Genomic DNA, 21,456 nt, shown 5'->3' with positions numbered 1-21,456 from the left:
TTATCAAAAAGTGGTTTTCTGTTTTTTTTCCACTCTTTGAGCTTTTCCCAATTATCTGTTGGCTTTGTTTTTTTTTGCAGATAATGGCTCAAATATCCTAGCTTACGCTGGTCCAGCTGGAGATTTCACAACATATGAAGCGAGCAAAAAGCAGTGCGGTGGGAAAATAGGAGACACGGTGATCAATGGTCTGCGTTTTGCCTTATGCCCAGAGGGTATCCCAGCCAGCAGATTCAATGTCCAATCAACTCAGCACGTGTCAGCATGCGAAACTGTCATCTTTGGCTGGTTGGGTAAGAGACCGTTTTAGAATTTTTTTATTTACATTCCAAACATTTCGGTCTTCAAACAAAGCGAGTAGTTGCTTCGTTCTGAAAATTTTATACCCCCTAAAATCTTTTGATTGGTTTGAAAAACTGAATATGCTAGCAATGACTTTTAGTCCATTTGACGCCAAAGACAATCCAATTTTCGGACAAAAAGGACAAAAAGCTTTTGCAAAAAAGTCTACTGAAAATGGAAATTGATATCTTTTCATAGCAGAATTGCCTCAAAAATCCTAGCATCTCTTAACCACAAATGGTGCTTCTACAATTTTTTGCTTTTGGTTGGCTCAAAGCGACGAAATTTTCACAGCCACGCCGATGTTTTTGAGTCGCGAGAGTCGCGCAAAATCCGTAAAATCGTAAACACAATACGTAAACACAATGCAGTCTCGACTTATTTCAGGGAAAAAGTGAATTGGAAGCTATAGGTGTGCGACATATTCAATATCAGCAAATGATTCAAGATGTCAGATTTCAAATTTTCGGATACAGTAGAAGATAACCAGACTAAAGCATTTATAAAACAGAACTAGCTCTCAAATAACAACACAAATAGCTATTAACTTGAAGCTGGAAAACGTCAAGAAATTTTTGGAACTCTTAGGTGATTCCTTGTTTTCAATTAAGCAACGTAAAACGAAAAAAAAAATTGAAAACAATGAGGAGATATTCGACAGTTAGGACAAATTAGATCTCAGCAAATAGTGAAATGTGTTGGATTTCAAAGGTTTATTACAAGACAGGCAATGGGAAGGTCTACTCTAATGGGGAGAATCGCTAGAGCTCAATATAATCAAAATTTTTGGATTGGAAAATAACAATGCTAGAAAACAATCGAATAGTTCTCACTAAAATTTAGTCTCACATCGATTGAATGGAAAACTAAATAAAAAATAGTTAACACTTATCTTGAAGCTAAAATTTTGATAAAACTTTATGAAGCAGTTTTTGCGAAATGTTTTTGAATCGGCTATCATGTCTCCCCTCCGACTCAAGAATTACAGCAAACTACAGTACGATTAGCCAACACAGAATTCAGAAATATGAAAAGATTTTGAAACAAGTTAAAATGAAATGATTTTTGGTCAAAATAATTTTTTTTTGTTCATCGTACAGAAGTTTTTCGGTAGGTCGAATAGTTGTTTTTGTAGATTTTGGTGATCGACAATTTTTGTACGTTTTGCAACCAATCGGATCGCCTCATATCAGATAGGAAATAAATTTCAGCCGTTCGAGTTTTGAAAAAGTTTCGAGTTCTATATTTTCCAAATTTTAGTGGGCAAAAAGGTCCATTGTTTTTGTAGATGTTTCTTGATGGCAGAAGTTTGCGGCATATATCCTTGAGTCACGTATATTTCCGCCAAAATTTCTCGGTCGGTTGCGTGTTTTTGAAAGGATAAATTTATGTCATTTATATTTTCACTAATTTTCCAATTTTTCAGCGTTCTTGCACGCATTAAACAAAATGAAATCTCCCCCTATGGTACCTACTTAGGAAAGTCCACTCCTATAAATAAGTACAGTAAATTAGCACTGAGCTTTTTTTGAGAATTATAATTTTTGCTGCATTCTGATTGATTGAAAAATCGACCATTTTGACCTACTTAACAATCTCCCCCCTTTCTTGAAAGGGGTGGAGATTGTTAAGTAGATCCTTATTTTTTTAAAATGCTATTACTGTTCCATACACCTGAAAAGGCAGTCGGAACATTCAGGGCTTCGCCCTGATACGAGCAGTCTTGTTTCAGTTGTGATTCAATTGCAATTCAGTTGGTTGCGTGTTTTTGAAGGGATAAATTGATGTCATTTATATTTTGACTAGTTTTCCATTTTTTCAAAGAAGATAAAAATGAAAAATCACTGCACGTATTTAGGAAATCGAAGATTAAATTTGGTAAACTCACTCAGAAACCAGCTTTTCTTTGAAATTCACAGCTGTAATTTTATGTTTGATTGTTTTTTGAAGTTACATATGCAGCAAAAACTGTTTTCATGCTAAAGATTAAAGGTTATAGAAGAGATCATTTAAAAAACCAAAAATTATCAATAGAATCACTTAGTATCTTGATATTTCATTAAACTTCAAATCAATGAAATGGATTATTTTTTTGTTATTTTTCGGAAAAAAAACTAATTGAAAGCATCATTCTAAATAAAAGTAGTTTGATGATTGACTTAAATTGAGAAACAATTTTAGAGACGATTCTGAAGACATTTATTCAATCATGATCTTTTTCCTGAAACACAATTGATTGTTTATCAAAAAAATTAGAATTTTTTCTTAAACTTGCTTTACGCTTTCAAAATTTTCATATATTTAAAAAACTCAAAGAAATTGTTTGAAATTTCCTTAAAACTTTCCTTTTGAAATTATCAGCATTAAAATTGAGGACTCGAAAAAAATTTTGTTTCAAAAAAAGACTAAAACGGCCTGAAACGGTTTATTGATATTTTATAATTGAAACGGTTATTTGAAAATTTTGAGTAGTTCATAACACTTAATCTTTTCAGGCCGTTTGAGTCTTTTTTGAGGTGAAAATATACACTTGTCTTTAATTTTTATGCTGATAAATTCGAGAAGATTGTTTTGGAGAAATTTTAAATAATTTCCTGTCCTTTTTTTTTCATCAGATGGATTTATTCAGTTTTCGAGGACGCTAAAAGTTCAAAAGATTTCATCAAACTGAAAATTTGTACATTCATAGACCGAAAAAATTGCTGTAAAATCTGAAAATAGACAAATTTTTGAAGTTAGGAAAACACATGTAATTTTAATCAGTGTCATCCAAAAAATACAAAAAGTATTGCAATCATGCCGAAATTCCTAAGGCGTTATTAAGTTCACATCCGTCATTTAAGTCGCCTGCTTCTTCAAAAATAGCGTGACCAAAACCGTCACTCGACCGTCACTCGAACGGGTGGGTTCAAGACTGAATATCATTCAAATAGTTTGGGCGAATCATGAGTCGAGAACCTCAGCTCTGACTTGCAGTAATCAACCAACTTAAATTAGGAAGAGTTTGTTTCAGAGTGGAGGACAGATATCACATTGAGCGTGAAAGTTGCTTCCAGCAGATATATTCAACTGACAGGTAGTCAAAACGGCCACAATGGAGAAATAACATCTGTCCAAAGGACAAAATGTGTCAAAATCTCGGACCAAACCGACTGCTCTGCAAACTTGGTTGGTAAACACGACGGATTTGAAGTTGACGTTATCTTCAACGATCTTGAACCAGGGACTGGCTACTCATTTTGGCTTGAAGGAGCTTCTGTGTTGTACTCGGATGGAAGTTCAAAAATATACGACTCGGAAAGAATCAACGTTTGCACCAGTAAATAATTTCTTTATTTCAATAATATGTCGTCAGTAATATATGTCTTTCCCGGGTCGAGATCCCGCTCAAAAACCGCTCAAGATTTGAGCGGTTTGAGCGGTTTTCCAGCAAGATTTGAGTGGTTTGAGCGGTTTGGGCGGTTTGGGCGGTTTTTTTGGAAAAACCGCTCAAACCGCTCAAATCTTGCTTAAAAAACCGCTCATTTCTTGCGGTGATTTTTGAACGGTTTTTCAAGCAAGATTTGAGTGGTTTTTGAGCGATTTTTGAGCGGTTTTCTCCTTGTAGTTTCAGCACCAGAACAATTTGAATAAATCTTAGACTACAGTTGTTCTCCTTTTGGACAAGCTTCAAGCTTAACGCGCAAATACCAGTATACACAAGATCTATTGAGACTAGGAGATATAAAAGTAAGATTAGGATTGGTATTAGACTAAGAAGTTGCACGAAGCTATCCGGTCGAATATAAGATAGCATACCTTATCTTAAATTACCCTATGAATAGGCTACCTCAAGCTTAAACTCACCACCACGAGCACAAATATTACGTTTCTTTCAATACGAAAGTCGGAAAAACAATCAGATTCAATGCAATCTGGTCGAGTTATTTTAAGGTTGAGTTATTCTAATCTTACTTTTATATCTCCTAGTCTCAATAGATCTAGTGTATACTGGTATTTGCGCGTTAAGCTTGAAGCTTGTCCAAAAGGAGAACAACTGTAGTCTAAGATTTATTCAAATTGTTCTGATGCTGAAACAAAAGTGTTAGTGATGGCTTAAGGTTGGTTAGTTTGTAACAATTTATATGGATACTTTTATCAATAATATAATTTCTTTATAAAAGCTAGCTTAGAGCTGGTTCCGGTTTAGAGACTTTTTATTGTTTTGAAATTGTTTTTTGCAGTGAAGGAAGGAGGAAATAGTTTTCTTTGAGAGATCGGAGCAATGTCTTCGTGAAGGATGGAGAAAAGTAAATTTTTATGAAGAGAATAGAAGAACAGTTGTTCGTGTTCCAAATGTGGGTCTCGTTTGATCGTGATTCATCTTGAGTGATCGTGTCAAGATTTTAGATCGATGAAATGATATGTCGATTTCGTTAAGCTTAAAGCAAGACTACGCTTGAGATGAAGTTTGACCTTTCCCTGTGAAGTACCAAGTGACTAGGATCGGTATGTGGTATCAAAGTCGAGCTGGTCATTGGTATGTTTCAATGGTTTCCTTTGCTGCGATTCAGTCCATAGTTTAAATCCTTTGAGGGTAGTGACTACGTTAACAAAGCAATAGATTTGCCATTCTAGAGTTGGAATGTAATCAAGTTTTCATTTCCTTTGGTGCTCAATCCTTTGGCTCTAAGAAATTTTTAAAATTGCTTTTATATATCTACAACTTGTTAGTGAAGGCAGTTCTTAATGATGATTTTTTATTAGCTGTTTTTGCAAAAGCGTTTTCATTTAGTTCGAATAGTTTAAAGAGTCGCTCACCCTAGAGCAACTCTCGTCACAAAGCGTGGTTGTAGCGCGATGGGTTAGGCTGGCTATAGAGCATGCTCAGGACGTCCCTCTGGTTGGTGAGGCCAGTAGTATGCTTGTACCGTCTCTTTGGTTCGAGTCTTTTTTTGTGTTCAACCTTTTGTTTCATTTTATCAGGTGTTTTTTTCTTTTTTCTCCAAAAACTTGAAAGTGGTTTTCAAAAGAATAATCCAAAATTAATCTGGGTTCAATCCGGTTTGGGTACCGTGGGACTTTCTTATTCATGCTATTAGTTTTGAGGTTTTGTGGCGTTAGAAAGCCTCGTTGGTTAGTTTATAATTCATTTTAACAGGGTCAAATGAAAGTTCGAAACGTGTGAAAACATGTTAGAGTTGTTATCAGTTAGATTTGAAACTTGAAATTTATTTTTTAAACAATTCTTCGTGGGCGATTTGTGCAAATTGGTGAAAAGAGTGTGTGAATTGTGGGCGAGTAAGAGATAAGAAAAGTTTATAAAAGAAGGTTCACATAAAAAGATTAGTTTTCTTATAATTTATTTGCAATTAAATGAATTTACTGCTTTGGTAATCGGAATCTTAGTGCCGATTATAAATTTACTGCTGTTGTATCGGAATTCTTTGCATTGTCATTTCATTGTCACTGTTAAGTAGAATTTTTAAAACTTAGAAAGAGAGTTTACAGTTTTTTATTTTGATTTTGTTCTTTTTAGATGAAATATCGATGAAATTTAAAAAAGGAAAATGAGAATCCTATTAGGAATGGTGATTGTTTTGTTTTATTTATCAGTTGAAATTCTTAAAGCATAATTACAAAGGGTCGTCATCAGTAAAAAAATCCATTGGGAAAATTCCTTTGGATTTTGTCGGATGATGTGAGGAGTTTCGCAAGCATGCTGATGATGTTTTTAGTTTGGAGTAGAGGTCAGAGAAGCTCCAACGCTGTGATTATCTTCAGTTCTTCATTATCAAATGAGAATTCGTGACGTGTGTTTTAAATTGATCTATACAATTTTTGGTTATATTTAGTGTTATGGATATATTCTAGAAAAGTGGTTTCAATCGGCTGTATATATTCATGGGGGACAATTGGTGGGAGAGCCTCATCAACGTCAAATGATTTTGGTTAGTGGGATTTTGTAATTTTTTTTCTTCAAATCCGAATGAAAATAAAAGTACTAACAAAAGACACGTAACCCACAACACAGATTTAAATCATTAACTCAAAATATACTCAATATGTGTTGTGGGTTACCTGTTTTTTCGTCAATACTTTTATTTTCATTCGGATTAGTTGAGGATTAGTTTTATTGTCGTCCTCATTTGAGGTTTGTTCCATGTAGCGTGTGATGTCGTTGTCATAGTGATTCAATTAGAATCCGTTAGCGCATTTTGCCATAAATCTGTTAAATGTTTGATAAAGTCCGATTGTGATGAACTGTTTTTCATGAAAGGCATTTGTTAGTTCGTGGAGGCGGGATTGGCATAATTCGTTGTCTTTGGGGTCTTGTGTACAAAAAGGGCTAATGGGTTAGTAAATGATAGTATTAAGTTCAATATAGTGTAGGAAAAAGGCTATATTCATCAACGAATTTCAGATGGTTGTCATTACATTATATAGTTAAGTATTTTGAGGTAAAAATGGTAATTTATAAACTAAAAAATCTTTGGTGTTACTATGTTGTGGATGAAGGGAACATAGTCGGAATTATTGGGGGCGGCTGATTGGGAGTTGGCGTTTTGCGTTAGGATGTTTGCTTTTGGGATATGAGCTCTATGGGGTCTTTTTAAAAGCTAAAGCGAGTGGTTGTAGTATTTATGTACGTTCGAGTTCACATAAAGGATGAAGTGGTTTCTAGTTCAGATAGTGACATTTCCTGAAAAGTATAGTCTAGTTTCTTATCAAAATGTATATCTTAGTGTATTGCTCCAAAAAATGTGTTATTGACAAAAGAGGGTTCTTGTAATCGTGTGCTATCTTTGTCTTCTGGGCGAAGTTTTCCGCAAGCGTTTCCTGTGTTTCTCGAAAATGTTACTGAGATAAAGACTCATCTTTGCGGTTCTGATATAGATGGTTATTTAGAAGCTACTTCTGTTTCAGGGTGAGTATGAAAACGTCTTAATTTGTTTTCAATACCGTCAATGTTGTTACGAATTGCCTACTTGAACTTATTCTACCAGGGTTGACTTTTTTAAAAGGAATTGATTCTATAAAAATTTTTCGCTGAAATCTTATCATTCTTGCGTGGACTATAGCGACTTGAGTAGTGGTACACGTGTCTTCATGGAACTAAACAATAGTTGCCTGGGTTCGAGTGGTAGGATCACAATATCCTTGATCATTTTTACAAGGTAAGCGTAATTCTTGATACAAAAAATATCATCCCTTAAGTCACGTGCCAATTTTACTTTTTCTAATTTGATTTGTCAATCAAAAAACCTTATTTCTATTTCTTGGTATCCTTTGTTTTTTGTCTCAGCCTTGCAGTCGGAGGGATTATTAATTCCGATTTGTGATATTCAATTTTTGTCGAGCATAAGTTAAATGTCCGCGTGCGATTTGTAGCTTTATTTGTGGTTATTTTTAACCAATGTAATTCAGTTTTGCAATCTGCAGGGCTAAAATGCAAGATGCAGAAAAACATTCGATATTGCTTCAGTAAAAAGAATTGTGATCTAGTCCATTTTTGTTTACATTTGAGACTTGTGAGCAATTTACTTTTTTCTTTGCATAACTTGCTGTAGTTTTTTATCCTGTTAGAGTCGTAGCTGGTGCTTTAGATTAAAGTGCTAATAATATATATGTTGATTCTATTTTTTTTGGTTCAGATTTGCATTGTATTACTTAGTTTACTGCGTACTTGTGTAGTGTCTTTTGTTAATTTTCTTCGCAATCATAATGTGTAACTAGGAGGTCGCGTTCCTTTTTGGGGGGAAGGATTTTTGATGAGGTGTAGGTTTCAAAAGTACAAAGGCTCCTTTGGCTGTAACAAATCATTTATTTCGAACATTTAGTTTTCATTTAGTTCGAATATTTTAAAGGGTCGCTCACCGTAGAGCAACTCTTGTCAAAAATAGAGTGTTGGTCACGAAGCGTGTTGTAGCGCGGTGGCTTAGACCGGCTATAGAGCATGCTCAGGACGTCCCTCTGTTTGGTGAGGCCAGTAGTATGCTTTTACCGTCTCTGTGGGTCGAGTCTTTTTTTTGTGTTCAACCTTTTGTTTCATTTTATCAGGTGTTTTTTTCTTTTTTCTCTTAAAACTTGAAAGTGGTTTTCAAAAGAATATTCCAAAATTAATCTGGGTTCAATCCGGTTTGGTTACCGTGGGACTTTCTTATTCATGCTATTAGTTTTGAGGTTTTGTCGCGTAAGTAAGCCTCGTTGGTTAGTTTAAACGTACTCTTGTAATTCCTTCCAACAGGGTCAAGGGAAAGTTGAAAACATCATTTTGAAAACATAATAGAGTTGTTATCAGTTAGATTTGAAACTTGAAATTTATTTATCATACAATTCTTCGTGGGCAAGTTGTGCGACTTGGTGGAAAGAGTGTGTGTATTGTGGGCGAGTGAGAGATATTGAAAGTTTATAAAAGAAGGTTTACATAAAAATATTGGTTTTCTTATAATTTTTTTGCAATTAAATGAAATTACTGCTTTGGTAATCTGAATCTTAGTGCCGAGTATAAATATACTGCTGTTGTATCGGAATTCACTGCATTGTTATTTCATTGTCACTGTTAAGTAGAAATTTAAAACTTAGAAAAAGAGTTTACAGTTTTTTATTTTGATTTTGTTCTTTTTAGATGAAATATCGGTGAAATCAAAAAAAAAGAAAATGAGAAACCTATTAAGAATGGTGAGTGTTTTGCTTTATTTATTAGTTGAAATTTTTAAAACATAATTACGAAGGGTCGTCATCAGTAAAAAAAATCCCTTGAGAAAATTCCCTCGGATTTTGTCGGACGATGTGAGGAGTTTCGCAAGCATGCTGATGATGTTTTTAGTTTGGAGTAGAGGACAGAGAAGCTCCAAAACTGTGATTATCTTCAGTTCTTCATTATCAAGTGAGAATTCGTGACGTGTGATTTAAATTGATTGATACAACTTTTGGTTATATTTAGTGTTATGGATATATTCAAGTATAGTGGTTTCAATAGGCTGTATAGATTCATGGGGACAATTGGTGGGAGAGCCTCATCAACGTCAAAGGATTTGGTTAGTGGGATTTGGTAATTTTTTTTCTTCAAATCCGAATGAAAATAAAAGTACTAACAAAAGACACGTAACCCACAACACAGATTTGATTCATTAACTCAAAATATACTCAATATGTGTTGTGGGTTACCTGTTTTTTCGTCAATACTTTTATTTTCATTCGGATTAGTTGAGGATTAGTTTTAATGTCGTCCTCATTTGAGGTTTCTTCCATGTAGCGTGTGATGTCGTTGTCATAGTGATTCAATTAGAATCCGTTAGCGCATTTTGCCAAAAATCTGTTAAGTGTTTGATTAAGTCCGATTGTGATGAACTGTTTTTCATGAAGTGCATTTGTTAGTTCGTGGAGGCGGGATTGGCATAATTCGTTGTCTTTGGGGTCTTGTGTACAAAAAGGGCTATTGGGTTAGTAAATGATAGTATTAAGTTCAATAAAGTGTAGGAAAAAGGCTATATTCATCAACGAATTTCAGATGGTTGTCATTACTGGTCATATAGTTAAGTATTTGAGGTAAAAATAGTAATTTATAAACTAAAAATTCTTTGGTGTTAGTATGTTGTGGATGAAGGGAACATAGTCGGAAATATTGGGGGCGGCTGATTAGGAGTTGGCGTTGTGCATTAGGATGTTTGCGTTTGGGATATGAGCTCTATGTGCTCTTAATTGTGATTGAACTGAGGATTCTGATGTTGAGGTAGAGTGCGTTAGTTGGTGAATTGTTAGCGCATTAGTTATACTATGAATGTGCTGTTGTAGTGTTATGAAGAATGGAGATGTCTATTTGATACTCTAACTAGTTATTTGTCATATGGCTACGTGGGTCAGGTTGGTTGCTTGACATCGGTGAAAAATAGAAGTTGCATCAGTACAGAAAAAGGGGGCTGGAGAGTTTTCATTAGGGAGTTGGGAAGTGAGGGGCTGGAAGGTTGGCTGTGAAAAAGTAGGCTAGGATTGGCTAGATTTTGGGTCTAGGCTGAAAAGGTAGGCTAGGATGGGCTAGGTTCTGAGTCGAGGAATTCATCAGCAGTTTTTACATCGGAGTTGTTATAGTTAGAAACAGTGTTAAGCAGCTTGTATCGATTCATTTGAATCCTTGCGTGATGAGTTAGTTGAAAAGTTGGGCACAGGAGAAGAAGCCAGGTCTGAAAAAGAAGTGCGGTAGGAATGGTGTGGATGTTGGATGTATAGGAAAGGGAACGGTTGAGGGATCCAATCTGTCGGCTCATCGATCAAAAAAAGATGGTTGTTTTGAGAAGCGAAAATTATTGTATGTGGTTATTCTATTATCTGCTCATATATGTCATCTATGATTGACTGAAGGAGTGCTATTTGAGATACTGGGCTCTGTAGGTAGCTTTGACCTTAAGAGGTGAGTTCTGGTACTGCTAATAGGTTCCTATAATTTCGTGGTACTTAAGATAAAGGGTGCTTATTCCGTAGTGGTGTAATTGTAATGGACTTTTATTGTCCTGTGAATTGTTATATGCATTTGGTGTTGAGACAATTTTTGTCATATTCGCTAATTTGAGTGTCGAGGAGTGTTTTTGTTGATTGAGCTCGAAGATTTTCCAAAAAAACCTGCGAGTAATATGCATGTTACACTTGCTCGTTTATTTAATTGTGTTTGTATTGCGCATGTGTTGTAGATTCCTTTCAATAGTGACAAGAGGAATCCAAAAAAATTGAACATCGAGTATAATATAGTCAATCTTCGTTTTATATAGTAGCGCCAACCTAGAAAGGCTAGGAGTTCGTTTCTCAGATTTATAAAACTGAAGATATTAGATGGTGAATTATCTTGTGGACGGTAAATTTCACTCTAAGATTATATAATCTTTTTTATCTTTAAAATGTCCGCTGTAATCTTGTGCGTAAATATCTGAGAAATCAGCGGTCTCATTGAGTTTTTGTAGACTTTAGTTAAATGATTGTCTTCGTATTGTACCCATATTAGTGAGGAGTTCTTGAAATTGTTGTGTTCGAATGTGATGTTGTATATCTGATCTGGAATAAAAACTTATTCCTTTTAAGTCTCTGTTCGTGTTACGGGCAAATGCTCTGATGCTTTCCTGTGTAAATTTTTTTAATGGTGGCATAAATGGTGGAGTTGGGTTGGGAGAAAGAAGATACTATTTATCTTCGTTTGGATTCAGCTGTACTACATTGTGGCTAATTTCAGATCCACACGAGACAACTATATCCCAAAAATATGCCAATCGTGACAGTGTGTCAAGTAAATATACTTTATTTTTATAGAATATAGGGATTCTTTTATAACATCTTTGAACTTCAAAAATGTGTAATGGTGAAACTTTTTTAGTACGTGTGTAGTACCAGAGAATGTTTCCTTCTTAGTCAATGAAGTTTAATCTATTGCCTGATAATAAAAACCCTACATAGGGTCTTTTTAAAAGCTAAAGCGAGTGGTTGTAGTATTTATATACGTTCGAGTTCACATAAAGGATGAAGTGGTTTCTAGTTCAGATAGTGACATTTCCTGAAAAGTATAGTCTAGTTTCTTATCAAAATGTATATCTTAGTGTATTGCACCAAAAAATGTGCTATTGACAAAAGAGGGTTCTTGTAATCGTGTGCTATCTTTGTCTTCTGGGCGAAGTTTTCCGCAAGCGTTTCCTGTGTTTCTCGGAAATGTTACTGAGACAAAGACTCATTTTTGCGGTTCTGATATGGATGTGCTGGGTTAATTATTATTTTCCTGTTTTCATGTCGAAACTTTTTTCGTATTCGACAAGAGTTGCTGAGTTTTGTGTTTTGGAAATTGGTTAAGGTTATTTACAAGCTATTTCTGTTTCAGGGTGAATATGAAATTGTGTTAATTCGTTTTCAATACCGTCAATTTTGTTAAAAATTGCCTAATTGAATGTATTCTACCAGGGTTGACTTTGTTTAAAGGAATTGATTCAATAAAATTTTTTCGGTGAAATATTATCATTTTTGCGTGGATTATAGCGACTTGAGTAGTGGTACAAGTGTCTTCAGGGAACCAAACAATAGTTGCCTGTGTCCGAGTGGTAGGATCACAATATCCTTGATCATTTTTACAAGGTAAACGTTATTCTTGATACAGAAAAGTATCATTCCTTAAGTCACGTGTTAATTTTACTTTTCTAATTGGATTTTTCAAAAAAAAAATTTACTTCTATTTCTTGGTATCCTTTGTTTTTTGTGTCAGCCTTGCAGTCGGAGGGATTATTAATTCCGATTTGTGGTATTCAATTTTTGTCATGTAGAGCATAAGTTAAACGCCCGTGTGCAATTTGCATTTTTATTTGTGGTTATTTATAATCAATGTAATTCAGTTTTGCAATTTGCAGGGCTATGATGCAGAAAAACTTTCGATATTGCTTCAGTAAAAGAATCGTGATCTAGTCAATTTTTGTTTCCATTTAAGACTTGTGAGCAATGTACTTTTTTTCTCTGCATGTTTGGCTGTAGTTTTATACCCTATTAGAGTCGTAGCTGGTGCTTTCGATTGAAGTGTTAATAGTATTTTTGTTGATTCTATATCTTGTGGTTCAGATTCGCATTATGTTACTTAGTTTACTGCGTACTTGTGTAGTGTCTTTTGTTAATTTTCTTCGCAATCATAATGTGTAACTAGGAGGTCGTGTTTTCCTCTTAGGGGGGAAGGATTCTAAAAGCACAAAAGGGAAAAAAGTGTTTGAAGAAAAAAAATTTATAAGAAGATACATGTGTAACATAGTGCTGAATCTGGGTTGTAGAATATTATGTATCCAAGTGTCTTTTTTGTATATCTATCGAACTTGGAGATAAGTTCTGTTGTGATAAAAGGAGGGGGTAAAAATGAGCTTTTATTTTTGGTTTGGCTAGAATTAATGGGTGTTGAATTAGATTTCTTATTTTTAATGTTATTTCAAATTTAAGGATCAGATTATATATCTTGAGTAAGGATTTGTTTAATATGATCCTCTAAATCTTTGTGGATGTCGTGTCTATATTGTGATCGTTTGAGTGCCCAGTTATGTAATCTATTACTATCAAGATATAGGCCAATTAAGGGAGGGGGTGCTACGAATGTATTCCAATCTTATCGTATAGTTGTTAAAAGTTCACGATATCGATGGTCTAAATTTGTAGAGAAAATTAGGGGGAACATAATGATTGGTATTTGACCTGTTAGTCAAGTTGTTGATGGTGGTGATAAAGTTTCTGACAGTGATAAGGATGATAAATCTGTGGGTTTGCTTACTAAGTTTGTGCAAAAATTATGGAAACTAGAAAGGTGGGAAAATTTACGGAAGAAAGATACCTTTCTTATTAAATAGATGTCATAACATGTATCAGTTTGTGAGAGGGGTGGTGAATAATGTTTGAGATTTATAGTAGATTTTTAGGAGGGAGTAGAAAATAACGCAGATGCTGCAAAAAACATGAAAAGGAGATGTGCTAATTTTAGGGTGTCAATGATAGAAAGTAGAAAAAAAACAAAGTTGTACCAGGTTGTGAATCTATTGTGGTCGGAATGTTTATTGATTTTTGACAAGTGGATTGGATATGGGAAATTTTGGTGAAGTAAAAGCTGGAGATTAAGGATTGAGCTTCATGGTTTTGTTTTTATTTATTGGGTGGCTAGAGGTTATTTGAAGATATATCAACTTTAGGCTAAATGGTTACGGCAGAATTTGTCTTTAGGCTTATTTAATATTGCTGATCTTTAAACTGAGTGGTAGGGAACGGTTGTAACATTTTAATTCTATTTACTTAAGTTGTGAAATATGAGGGTATTGCTTACTTTTGACCTGAAGGTTTTCTATCTATAGTTTCAGATCTATTTGAAGTTAGCAATTTGTCGGCTAAAGAAAGTGGTGTCGGAATGGAGCGATGTTTGAAATGATTGTAATTGGCTGAAAAAGAAATAGTTGTGCAAGTTAGAAATGAAATATTTTTGAGAAGAAGTTATCCGAGTATAAGTAATGTACCTTAATTAATCTGGGTAGTTTCCGAAATTCTCGTTTCTTTAATATTTCAGATTGTGGAATGAAAGTTTTATAATTTTTTCGTTATTTACTTCTAAAACGCGATGATTTGCGTTGTTGTGACTTTTCTTTTGTTTCCGGTATCAAAAATTTTACATTCAGTTTGCGATTAATCTTTTGTTTTTGAGGTATTTTATTTTTGGTCTTTTAAATTTTTCTTTTTCTTTTAGTGTTTTCAATGACTTGTTTTTGATTTGTTGCGGGTAAAAATAATGATTGATCTTAAAGTTGACTTTTTAGTTGGCTGTAACGTTTTGAGTGTTTTTCTTCAATTTTCAGTCCGCTAAAGGATTACAATTGTGTTAATTCGCGAAGAGCGTATTCTTTTGGGTATTACGGTAAAAGATTGTTCCCATGTTGGATTATTTGTTTTTTGTTAGGGTAAATAAGTTTATAAATACTATCTATGGGTTTTTCAATCATTTAATATGATCCTTTGCTGATAGGTTGCCTCTTTAAATAGATATTTTTTTCTGTATTATAAAGTTTGGGATTGAGACAATTGTTCCTATTTTTAAATTGGTGGCTGGTAAGAAACATGATTTATTTGAGATTAAATATTCTGTCTTTGTAAAAAATTTGTAGCACGTTTTTGAGATTTTTTTTTTTTTTTTTTATCTCGGCTGATAATTCACTCTGTTTGTGATCCAGAGGCTAATCTTAAGATGGTGGTGATGGAAGTGATCTTCATCATGTTTGTAGTGGTAACTTTTAACCAATTGAATCTTTTGTATGTTGACAAAAACCTTGTGCCTTTTTGAGGAGTTTGTTGTGAAAAATATTGGTTACCGTGGATTTTGATGGAAAATCAATTCATATTGTGACAGTTCTAGTGTTGTTGTTTGTGATTTATATGCTAATGAGAATAGCTTTACGTCAGTGGACCATTCGTTTTTTTTATTGTTTTCCTTGATGATATATCTAAGATATTGTTGTAGGGAAAGGTTCATATGTTCGACAAAACCATTACCTCATGGAGCATGAGATGCTCGGATTTTAAGTTTAATTTTATAAGAATGGCATAATGGTATGATGTCATCATTTAAAAAATCAGTACCATTATCTGTGACAAGGATTTCTGGTAATCCAATTTTTGCTATCCAGTGTTTGTAGAGTCTTGTACATGCACAACAAGCATCATAATGAGGTACAGGATTAAGTGCTACATAGTGAGTAAATACATCAACTATGACCATTATATATGACATTCCTTCTGAGGAGGGCGATATAGGGCGTTTTGTGTCAAATGATAACCTGTGGTTAAAATATGAACTTTGTCCTTTAAAATCTTGTTTTTCTGCTATTTGATTTGATGTGGATATGGTTCATTTAACTAGCATGTTATGCAATCGTTGCATAATAATTTAATCCAAATTGAAGCATTTGGAGAGTAAAAATTTTGAATAAAGTTTGAGTAAGTTTATTCTGATCCTGCATGTCCTTTAGTGTTCAAGGAATGTGAAATGAGAAGGGTTATTAACATCATACTTAATGGTGCACAGAGTACTTTGTTTACGGATTATGATATTAATTTTTTTCATTATTATGAGATCATTATTTTCATTTGTTGTTGTATTATTGAATTTTCGGACATGTAAGTAATGTTTAATTTCCTAAGATTGTGATATCTGTGTTTTGTTTTATGATTATGCCAGGATTTAAGTTGTCTGATGACGCGGTCAAGTTTTTGACTTTTCTGTAGTAATTATACTGTTATTGTTTCTGTGATTGGTAGAACGATGTTCTGATTTTCGTTTTTTGAGAGAGGTATATTGTCTAAAGGGTCTTGTAGATTGGAAACTTTTTTTGGTAAATTTGGAATTTAAATCAGGAGGTCGTGATAAGTTTTTGCTATCAGTTAATTTCTCTCTTTTTTTAAGTGAATAGGTTTTCTAGATAATTTTGCTTAGGTGATTTTGTTTCGTATTGTTTTTGATCCATGAGAGTATGGTACTGGTTAAATGTAGATTGTCCTGATGAATCTACTTCGTAATGGTTATTTTGGCAGTCGACGAATAATGAAAAACGTTCCGAATTTTTTTTTTGCGTACTGTCGGGATCGTTTTTGACTTCATACTTGCATTGCCTTCATGGCAATGTTTAGTCTTTTGCAAGAAAGAATTTTATTTAATTTTTGTGTTTTGTATTCCGTGTTATTAATTTAAGTGGTGTGTTTCGACTAAGTGTACCTGGTAGGGCAAGGTTTTTTCCTGCTGTCCAAACTATGTGTAAGTTAGGAAATTTTATCAGGAATAATTGAAATGTATAAATTTTATGGTTTGGGTTTGATTTTTGTGTAACATGAAAAGTTATTGATCTGGGATCTGTAAATGGAACTGTTGGATGTTTTGATTCAAGGATTGAGAATTCATATTCTGTGAGTGTATATTTTATGGCTGTACATTTTCTCATAAGTGTAGAGAGTCTAAGTTTCGCTTGTGTAAAGTCTTGAATTTGCTGATAAAAGTGCTGTGCCAATACCAAAAATTGAGGATTCACACATGGCTTAGAATGGTTGATCTGAAATAGGTTCTGGGAGAAGGATTTTTATTAGGTCAAAACTTTTGATGTTCTAATGTCCATTCAAAACTATTTTGTTGTCTGAGAACAATATAAAACAGTAATAAGTATAGCTGCATTTTATGTTTACTTAAAAAGTTTACCATTTTAAAAATACTTGGACTTTCTTTTTGTTCGATGGGGGTTGAAGTTTTATTATAGCATCCACTCATGATTTTAATGGAGTAATTGTACCACCTTTAATATTATGTCCCAGGAATTTAACACGAACGAGGAAAAAATGTGATTTATCTGGGGCTGCTTTCATGTTTTCTTTTAGTAAAATCTGATTATACTTTTCTAATACTTTAGACATTTCCTGCTTTGTTTGTGATTGTATAACAACATTGTCTAAGTATGTGATAACATTTTTAAATAAGATTAAGTGGTGAAAAATTTTGCTCGTGAAGGCTGAAAAAGCTACTGGTCCTATGAAAATTCCATATAAGAGTCTATTGAATTCTTATTGCTGGTTTCCAATAACTAATTGTGTAAGTCGTCGTGATTGCTCGTCTAGTGGCATTTGATTATATGCACTGTTCATGTCAGCAGTGGTAAAAAAACTGTCCGTTTAATTTAGTGAATACTATTTGGATTGGGTTTATGGGCCAATTACGTTTTGATTCATCAATAAGGGAATTGAGACAACTCGCATCTTTAATGATTCGCCTTTAACGAGAACAAAAATTGAATTTATCAAAGTATTATTTTTTGGTTCTTCTTCTTAATTTACTGGTGGTTTGATTTCTTATGGTTCCAGAATGTCTAGTAATCTGCTACTTTACCTTGTAAAAGAATTGGTACTTTAATTGCTCGTTGCTTTTTGAAAACTGTGTCAGTAGTAATAGGAAGATGTAATGATGAACGTTTTTTATCAAGCTCAAATGTAGGTGAAGCGTAAACCATTAGGTTTTTTTAAAAAAGTTCTGCTAATTGATCAAATTTATGTTGATTGATTTGAGAATGTTGAAAATTGAACATTGTAAGAAATTGTTGTTCAGCTGTATTTTTCGAGATATGAATTGGAGGTTTAAAATAAGGTGTTTTTTGGAAATCGTCTTTATTTCATTTAGAATCCTTTGTAATATTATTAAAGGATAATTCTTGATTAAGAATGGTTGATTGGCAAATATCCAGAGGATGTAAGCTTTTATTTACTTTAAATGCTCTTTCTTCTGTCGATTGGATTATTGCCTTTGTTTAGCAACATCCCTAAAATCCTCGGGGTAGTGTGATTTAATAAGGTGAAATTCTTGTATACATATGAAGATATTTTGTCTGAATTCTTTGTCTTTTGTATCTTTAATGGATGAAATTGTTATCCATGAATTGGTCATGAATTGGTTTAAATTCAAGGTCAGACATGTATAATTTTTGTTTAATATGATCAACGTTTTTTTGATGTACTTGACTTATAGAGAAGTCTTATATTTTGCCTGGCAAGGGTTTCAAAAGCTTGCGTTAGTGATTAATGTGGTGTAAAATTTTGAGAAAAGTGAGAGTTGCTTATTAAGTCTTTGGAAAAATGTAAAAGATGTGTTATTTATTCGTGTCTAATTGTCCTGTATATTTAATTTACTAAATGTAAATCTATTCCCACTATTAAGATGTTAAGAGTAGGAATAGAGTTTGTAATAATCGGTATTCCAACGATTTTGTGTTATATATATGTTATGTAGAATATTTGTCCAAAGGGTTTATCTAAAAGCTTATTTTGTTCCATTGTTCGAGTTGGAACAAAGTATTAATGAATTTTTTCATAGTATGTAAGTTTTAGCCCTTGTGCTGTGGCTAGTTTACTTGAAGTTTTTTTTGAGTTTGATTCCATGTGGGATTTTTTATAAAACTTGATTCTGCTCCTGAATCTTTTAAAAAATCAATTTCAAAATCAATTCGTTTATTCTTCGAATTTGGTTAAAAGATTCCAATGGTTCTCTATGTTTCTGCGGTTATTTTTTTGTCCTGTTGTTTTTGTCTGCATTCAGCAATGCTATGTCCATATCTACGAAAAAAATTTGCATCATTTTTTGAATGATGGTTTATCTTTAAAATTTGGTTCCTTCAGTAGATATTGAATAATCGGGTAATCTTTTCTGCTAATTCAGTCTCAGAGTCATGAAAATGATAGAATTGTGAAGTTGTTGTTTGGTTTTTGCTTAAAAAATAAAAATTTAGATATTCTGTTTCTTCTAATTTCATAATGATTTCAGCTTGTTCAAATTTGTCTTCTAGTATTCGAAAATCTATATCAGGTTCTCGAATTGATGATGGATGTGATGCTCTCTTTTTTTATTGCAATTTTGCGTAGTTGTGGTGTTAGAGTCATCATTAAAACTTCAGTCAATTTCGTTTTTTGTAGTAATGCGTAATATGCTTTTCTTTGTAAAGTTTCAATTCTTACTGCGAGAAGTTTTATTGTCTCCTTGGGGAGTCTACAGATTTCGTTGCATAGGGCTTTTTGGTTTTGTTTATTTCTTTCAGAGTCAAACATTTTTGAAAAATCTTGTGTGAACATTTTCCAGTCTGATTTAATGTCTATAAGTAGAGCTGAAAACCGTTTTTGAGCTGCACCATGAAGTGTATTTTGGGTTAAGTCTGTGATTCTATGTATCAAATTTTGATGCAGTGCTTTATTTACTGGTTCTGGGCCTATATTTAAAATTGCTGTGACTGCATTCAGATAGTCTCCAGTGAGTATTCAGGGTCTCTTTTTGTGAATACCATGAGTGGTGTATTTGACGATATAGATGATCCACCCATAAAAAATGGATTCAGAGTCCTTTGAAGTGATCGTTGTAATTTCATGTTGTTGTAGGTAACGTGATAATGGAATTTCATTTCGCATTTGTTTATGTTGATAACCTTGTGTGTTTATAGGGTTTTGTGGATGTAAATTAATTTTATATTATGCTGATTTTGTCTTTGTGCGAAGGGTTGTCTTAGTTGTTGTGTTTGTTCAGAATGTTTATAAGGTTCAACAATATCTGGTTGGTAAATGATATTTGGTCGATCAGTATTCCGTTGTTATTTCGTTGCTTATTATTATAATGTAGTAGTTCGTTGCTGGTCATTGGAAAAAAACTGAGTAGGAGGCTTGTTGTCGTATTTGATGATTGTAAAATTGTTCATGTGATTGTTTTTGATGGAGTGTGTAAGGTGTTTTGTTATTGGTATGTTCATATAGTTAGTTGCAAAAAATTTTTAATTGCGGTTTGAAATTTTTTTTATTTGGGCTCATCGTTTGGTAGTCCCTTCGTGAAAATTTTGGAGGAACAGATGCTTTTACTGTTGATTGAATTGTTGTCTGTGGGAATGGAGTATTTTTATTTTGTGGTGTTGTAAGTGTAGGATGAATAGGAGAGATGCTTTGTTGTGTTGTTGTAGGCATTGGTTCAACTATTTCCTCGTTAACAAAAAGTGATGAGGTTTGAATATCTGGTTAAGTAAGATTCTTGGTTCCATAGAGTGTTTCTTGTATATTGATAAATGTTGAGTTTAAACTATTTCCTGTTCGATCGTTGAACATTGTGTTATAGTTTAAAGGTGTTGCTTCAATAGCAAGTGGAGTAACTCTTACAGAATATTTGTGTACAGAAACAGTGGTTATTGCTGCACTTAAAAAACCATTAGTTATAATATTAAAGTATGGTTGAGACCATTCAGGGTCCCAATCATAGTCTGTTTGGTCGGCTAAAAACAATTTCATTGTTTGAGATTTGTGGTCGAAGTTTTTTTCTTGGCTTTGAAATGAAATCTAAAATATGAACAAAAAAATCTGTTATGAACCATGCTAGGATTCGTTGTAAATCATGTTTTACAATTTGCGATATTTCTTTACTAGTGAGGATTTCACAGATTTTATCTAGAATTTTCCAGAAAAGAAAAATTTCTTGTCTTTAAGTTGACTGTCGAGATGTCTGAGGCGGTGATCCATTCGGTGTTTCTTTTAATTCTAAAAAAGATAAGTAACTATAAATTTTAGAGAAGACATCGATTGTAAAAATTGTCTTTTTAAATTTCGATGTTGTATTTTTTTTATGTATTCTGTGAACACTTTTGAGAAATCTGGATCTATGTCATCTGTTTGTATTTGATGCGTTGTTTGAATTTGTTGTGATGGTAAAAATTTAATAGTGAATATTCCGTAATATTAAGTGATATTACAGATGGCTTAATGTAGTGATCAAGAAGTTGCCTTTTAATTCTTACTTCGAGAAGCTCCTGTGTTCATGGAATATTTCCTTTTCGAATACATTTACAATTAGGTTGTGACAAAATTGTACTTACCTTCTTTACTTTCTCGTGACCAGGATTGATATATGATGGACTTACGTGATCTTACCTAGGGATTTGACTTGTGATCAAGGGCTGAAAAATAATAAATCAATCTACAAGGTTCAGGAATAATTAGTTAAGTGTTTTAGCCTTGGTCATCTGAGAGGAAGGGCTCAAGCGAAGGACAAGTAACCGAAGTTCTCCATTGTATGTCTTGAATAAAATGGTTAGTTTTTCTCAA

The 21,456-nt window shown here is 33.4% G+C and overlaps 1 protein-coding gene across 1 annotated transcript in view; it reads left to right on the top strand.

Moving 5' to 3' along the window:
- LOC134841748 (uncharacterized) overlaps nt 1–21,456 on the top strand; it is a 257,893-nt gene that overhangs the window by 83,046 nt on the left and 153,391 nt on the right. The window contains exons 8-9 of the mRNA XM_063857786.1: nt 81–293; nt 3,356–3,661. Of these exons, the coding sequence (XP_063713856.1) occupies nt 81–293; nt 3,356–3,661 (519 nt within the window). The remainder of the gene's footprint in view (nt 1–80; nt 294–3,355; nt 3,662–21,456) is intronic.

Source organism: Symsagittifera roscoffensis, chromosome 3 (genome assembly GCF_963678635.1).
Source record: "Symsagittifera roscoffensis chromosome 3, txSymRosc1.1, whole genome shotgun sequence".
Taxonomy (NCBI): Eukaryota; Metazoa; Xenacoelomorpha; order Acoela; family Convolutidae; genus Symsagittifera; species Symsagittifera roscoffensis.
This window is presented reverse-complemented; position numbering and strand designations above follow the sequence as displayed.